Source organism: Pinus tabuliformis, chromosome 7 (assembly GCF_031772625.1).
Source record: "Pinus tabuliformis cultivar Carrire ecotype Pingquan chromosome 7, CPIR1, whole genome shotgun sequence".
NCBI classification, from domain to species: domain Eukaryota; kingdom Viridiplantae; phylum Streptophyta; class Pinopsida; order Pinales; family Pinaceae; genus Pinus; species Pinus tabuliformis.
Genome location: NC_142293.1, coordinates 1,006,931,045 through 1,006,937,747, shown reverse-complemented (window position 1 = coordinate 1,006,937,747; position 6,703 = coordinate 1,006,931,045). Strand labels below are relative to the sequence as shown.

Genomic DNA, 6,703 nt, shown 5'->3' with positions numbered 1-6,703 from the left:
TTTTACTTTTTAATAATAACATTTGACTAACCACATCACTAAATGTAAATGTGGTGCAAACTTATTATTTATGTTTGAGTACAATATCTTGTTCCGGATTTGGTATCACCGAGTATTTATTTATTCATTCAAACCCTGTGTTATTTTAATCATAAATAATTAAGCAAAAGTCATATTCCTGTATTCTGAAACAAAAAGAGACGGAGTTGTCTATAATGCGGTATCACCAAGTATTTATTTATTCATTCAAACCCTGTGTTATTTTAATTATAAATAATTAAGCAAAGTCATATTTCTGTATTCTGAAACAAAAAGAGATGGAGTTGTTTATAATGAGATTTTTTGGAGATTTTGGTGATGGAATCGGCAGAAGAAAATGAGGTTAAATCTTGATTTGTTGTAATTAAAATGATTTTTTAACTATATATTTGGATTCAGCACCTCGAAAACCCTTTCATTATACAGAAACTAACTATCAAACTTGTGATTCCAATAAATTCCTGCCAGATTTAGACAAAGAAAAACCAGCGGAAAAAACTTTCAAAGAGTGGCGTTATAGACTGCTGCAAAAGGGACTCGCGATTGCGGTTGCACGTGAATGCAACCCCAAAAACAGAAGGCAGGCGGAAACGGATACCTGTCTGTCTATGTCATAATCAGTCTCCACTCACAACAAAAACACTCTAATTCGCTACCCACTAACGCGACAAATAGAAGAGAATCAGCTGTAAATTGCTCGCGCAAGTCCATACCCAAACCCGGGGGCATCAGCGACTTCCGAATCTAGCGGCGGCTCTGAGTAGTTTCCAACTTTTCCCATCCAATTAAGAAAAAGTGCATTTGATTTTGTTGTTGGAACAGTACTGAGATTGATATTTGCGAGGAAAGCAGTACACAGAAAACAGTGGTCGAGACGGGCCATTATGCCGACTCAATCTCAGTCTCAAAACCACTAAAAATTCCGCATCATAACAAGCACTTTTCTCTCTTACACCCTACCTGCTTTGTTGACACACCACTACCCACTGATTTCGATTCCACGCTCACAGCTTCAACTCCCCCACTTTTTGCCCTATATATACCGCCACCGTGTTTTGAGTTTCCAGTATCGAGCATTCAGTTTCATCATTATTTCGCACAAATTATTTCTGTGTAATCTGAATGTACTGAGGGGAGGGGACTATCATTAATCATAGCATCGCGGAAGAGGAGATGGCGAGTCCAAAGCAACAGGCTGACATGAAAATTCTGAGAGCACAACAGTGCTCCAAAGGTAATTAATGAAACTGCCTGATCAATATTGTCTCTCTCACTCACTCATTAACATTGATCGCTTTGTATTAATTATTCTTTCTTTGCTTGTTTGTCCTGGATATGGCTATGACCGACCATATGCGTCGCCAAATCCATTTCATTCATTTAGTGAGCACGATGAGACTCATGAATGTATGTATGTATATGAATCCAGAAGCAGTGAAAGCGGGGACCAAGGCAGCTGCAATTGCATGCGTAGCTTCTGCCATCCCCACAGTGAGTCTTGTTGTTAAAGCACCAATTAATATGTACCAATTCAATTCATGTATGTCAGCCGGGTTAATATTAACTGTTGGGTTGGATTAATAAATAACGCGGCCTTAAAATAATCTGCAGATGCTGGGAGCAAGAGCTATTCCTTGGGCGAGGGCTAACCTCAATCATGCTGCACAGGCACTTATCATTTCTACAAGTAAGTCAGTAATTAATCAGTTAAATATCACTGTCCTGCCATCCCCAAATGTTTCGTGGCAGTTGCGTCTTTCTCCTTAATACCTATTAATTTTCTTACATTGTATTGAATAGTTTTACTAAAATGCTTGCGTTGCATTGCGTAGATGCATCCTCTGATCAACGGTTCTACAACTACTGAATTTTATGTTGACAGTGTTTTGTTTGAAAGAAGGATGATATATGTTTTATTTATACTGCTTAATTCACCTCATATCTCTCATTATAATATTATCCCATGGACTGTATGTTGATGTTGTGTTGTGTGTACTTTGATTGGACACAGTCAGCGGTTCGGCTTATTTCGTTGTAGCAGATAAAACCATTCTCAACGCTGCACGGACAAACTCCTTCCGCGATCAAATGGAAAATCAAGCCCAGAATTCCCCTTTCTGAAAGATGGGAGAGAAGTTTACTGAGAAGAGGATTATAAGCAGCATGTCTGATCCGCTGCATACAGCGAGTTAGTTTATAAATATAATATAATATAAGATAGGAGGAACATCCACGGACATGGATGGAATATTATCCATCAAACATAGGTCTGTGTTTCAGTAAATGCGTATATATCATACGTTTAAAAGTTCGTAGTTTCTGTTTGGCTCACCATAAACAAGAATAAGAATACCATGTCTCTAAGCCGTATCTTTTGTATCTGTTTACTTACGTCCCAATATGTTCGTTGATGGAATATTAATTTCATTGTCACCGTGTTCGGGTCTCACTATTCTCATGTCCCATCATTCAACTGCATTGAATATGGAGAGCATTTTGGGTTGAATTATTTCACAGAAGTAAATTCTTCGTCAGATTGTTTGATATAAAAAGTCTAAAATTAATTAGACAGCATTAATATATTATTATGGTCTTTCCCCGGTTTGAAGTATATAATTTCTAGGGGTTTAAAATTGTATTTCTAATTTTTGATGGTGTAAAATATATTATTTAAATTTATTAAATTTAAAATAAAAATTGATTGAAATTTATAATACCCGTTGAAAATGAATTAGTAAGATTATTCAAAATATTTTAACTATAATAATTTTTTTTTCAATTATTTTTTATAATATGTAAGTAATTTTTTTAAATCATATATTATTTATATGGTTGATGTTGAAATATTTCATTTAATATTTTTATTGACATATTTTATTTATGTACTATTTTTTTCACACTAAAAAGTTTGTTAATATTATTTAGTTTTGTAAATATTAGTTTTTATCTTAAATTTTTTATTAAAATTTTATCTCTCTAAATATATTGACTATGTTGGCATTGATGTGAAAGCTTTGATGTCTAGTGGGCATGATTACATGTTTGAAGATGCAAAATGTTATTTTGAAGATTCAAGACTAACTTGAAGAACTTAAAGACTAATTATTGCTTATGGCTATTTGATAAAGGCCTATCAAAAGTGATATGATGTTCCAAGCATTGTTGAATGCAATTTGTTAATGATTTTTTTGATTATCTTGATGTTTGACTTACAATTGAAATGAAAATATGGAACAAAATATTTTGTGACATAAGTTGAAGAATGGATACCTGCATTGAACAAGATCATTTGTAGAACAATATGGTATATTGCAAGCCATGAAACACATGAATTATCATGTCGATGACGATGAAGGAATTACAGAAGAACCCTTAGTCATGAAAATGTGGTCTATAAAAATGTGATAGAAATTAATAAAAAGAAAAGAAAATAATGTAGGAAGTACAAATATGGGAAAAAAATCAAACTTTTTCTTTTGCAATCATTGATATTGGACCTAAGTTTTCAGTTTACAAAGAAATTTGTGGAGTATTTGTCTTGAAATTATTTTAGGTTCCGTAATGAAGAGGAAGATTGTGATTGTGAACAACCATAGAAGGCCAAGTGATAACACCTCAATACCAATTCCTACATGGAGTACAAATAGTGAGGAACTCATTTTATAAAAAGATGCATATTTGAATGAAATACACGTTAGAGAACTAAATATTGTGTAAGAGAATTCATGAATAACCAAGAGATAGAGAAAGAGGAGAAGATTTCAGAAATACAAACAAACAAGATAAGCAACTCAATAGAGAGCATAATTAACTAGTAAAATCAGTTTTTATTTTGATAGGATATTGTAGTCTCCTTTCATGTGGGATTTCGAAAAGTGTAGGTTGTAGCTAATAGAAGATGAAGTAGGAACTTCCATGCAAGTTGTAGCTTGCCAAATAAATTTGAAGTAGTAACCTCTTGTAGGTAGTGAAGTGCAAAAATTTTTGTAACAACCTACGGGGTAAATGCGCATATAAAAAAATAATAATAGGAAGAGAAATACAATAAACACATCAGCCATCGAAATCCTTATATACATCAGTACATTTGCACATGAAACTCAAGGGAATGATTTTTTTTCTCATTAATAAATGTAATGAACCAACCAGAGATGGGACTACCACGTTCCACCCGACCAAAGATTGCCTAAACCAAGTCTCTCTTCAACCAATAACCCCTTTGCCATATTCCAAGCATGAATGTGAGATCTCATAAAACACATTAGTCAAAACTGATTGAGGGCTTCACACGCCACCTACCTCAACCCATCAAAGAGTGATTCCACCTCACCGTCGGACATCACCAAAAACCATCATTAGATTGGTCTCCATCCAAGCCTTCGAGGGCTTCTAGAGTGTTTTTCCAACCGAGGCTTCTAGGACTAGTAATTCAACCCACAACTTATACAGGGCTTTCAAAGTGTTTGTCCAACCAAGGCTTTGAGAACTAGTAGCTCAACCCACAACTTATACAAGGCTTCGAGAGTGTTTGTCCGACCAGGGCTTCCAGGACTAGTAACTCAACCCACCAAGGGCTTCCAGAGCGTTGTCCAATGAGTGCTTCAAGGACTAGTAACTCAACCCAAGCTGTTACAGAGCCTTTAAAGCATTTGTTCAACTAGGGCTTTGAGGACTAGTAACTCAACCCAAGCTATTACAGGGCTTTCATAGCGGTTGTTCAACGAGGGCTTCTAGGACTAATAACTCAACCCAAGCTAAGGAAACATGAGAACCAAAAAAAACAAAGAAATGAAAGTAAACCCACAATCACCGTGGTTATCCAAGAAATGGCAAGGCTAGGAAATCCACTATCCATCGAGGCAATCCTCCATGCCAACGATAGATCACAACCAAGAAATGACATGCATGTGCCATGCATGCCAAAACTAGTGAATAAATCATACATGCAACTCGATACCTCCAAGAAAATATGATGTAGTTATTGATGTTGATGACTTCTTGATCCAAGAATCCAAGTATGCTACACCCTCAAAGAGTGCTCCAAGAAAACTCTAAGTAACCAAGAGTATGAGAGAGAGAGAGAGAATAATGAGAGAGCTCCAAAACTAAACTAACCAAGTCTTGCCCACTGATCCTCATAAGCCTTTTTATTAATGAGGCATCTATTTTCTTCATTTTCCATTATTTTCCTTCAATTTCCTCCTCACATGCAATTTGTGACTTTTCACCTACTTTTTCTCCTAATTTCCATTATTTTCTTTCATTTTCCTCCTCACATTCAACGTGTGACCTTTCACCTACTTTCTCTCCTAATTTACATTATTTTCATAAATAAATGTGCCAAAATACATTTTTGCCTCTTTAATGCCTTAGCTATTCCCTTTGCCAATTTTCATAGCCATAAACAACTAAGTGAACACCCCTAGGATGTATTTTGCACCATTCAACTTGGAATAAGTGTCCCATCATCCATGGTATTTATATATTTCTACATGGAATTTTCACTAGGACTCTTTCAATAAATGTTAAAAATTCGTAGTTTCTGTTTGGCTCACCATAAACAAGAGAGTAAGAATACCATGTCTCTAAGCCGTATCTTTTGTATCTGTTTAAGTACGTCCCAATGTGTTCGTTGATGGAATATTAATTTCATTATCACCAATAAGCCGTATCTTTTGTATCTGTTTACTTACGTCCCAATGTGTTCGTTGATGGAATATTACTTTCATTATCACCATGTTCGGGTCCCACTATTCTCATGTCCCATCATTCAACTGCATTGAATATGGAGAGCATTTTGGGTTGAATTATTTCACAGAAGTAAATTCTTCCTAATATTGTTTGATATAAAAAGTCTAAAATTAATTACACAACATTAATATACTATTATGGTCTTTCCCCCGTTTGAAGTATAAATACTTCAGAGTGTAAATTTGAAAAAAATAATGTATATTTTGAAATATATAATTTTTAGTGGTTTAAACTTGTATTTTTAATTTTTTGACAGTGTAAAATATATTATTTAAATTTATGGAATTGAAAATAAAAATTGATTGAAATTTATAATACCGGTTGAAAATGAATAATAGTATTAGTAAGATTATTTAAAATATTTTAACTATAATAATTTAGTTTTTCAATTATTTTTTATAATATGTAAGTAAACTTTTTAAATAATATATTATTTATATAGTTGATATTGAAATATTTCACTTAATATTTCTATTGAAATATTTTATTTATGTATCATTTTTTTCACATTAAAAAATTTGTTAATATTATTTAGTTTTGTAAATATTAGTTTTTATTTTAAATTTTTTATTAAAATTTTATCTCTATCTGAATATATTCACTATGTTGGCATTGATGTGAAAGCTTTGATGTCTAGTGGGCATGATTACATGTTTGAAGATGCAAAATGTTATTTTGAAGATTCAAGACTAACTTGAAGAGCTTAAAGACTAATTATTGCTTATTGCTATTTGATAAAGGCCTATTAAAGTGATATGATGTTCCAAGCATTGTGGAATGCAATTTGTTAATGATTTTTTTGATTATCTTGATGTTTGACTTACAATCGAAATGAAAATATGGAACAAAATATTTAGTGACATAAGTTGAAGAATGGATACCTGCATTGAACAAAATCATTTGTAGAACAATA

General features: G+C 33.4%; 1 protein-coding gene across 1 annotated transcript; it reads left to right on the top strand.

The window, feature by feature from the left end:
• Positions 1 to 1,110: 1,110 nt before the first annotated feature.
• LOC149250980 (early nodulin-93-like) lies at positions 1,111 to 2,488 on the top strand. Its single transcript, XM_089456503.1, has 4 exons — positions 1,111 to 1,273; positions 1,469 to 1,530; positions 1,651 to 1,726; positions 2,051 to 2,488. Exons 1-4 carry the CDS (start codon positions 1,213 to 1,215, stop codon positions 2,158 to 2,160), a joined length of 309 nt encoding a protein of 102 aa, XP_089312629.1. The 5' UTR covers positions 1,111 to 1,212; the 3' UTR covers positions 2,161 to 2,488.
• Positions 2,489 to 6,703: the final 4,215 nt, after the last annotated feature.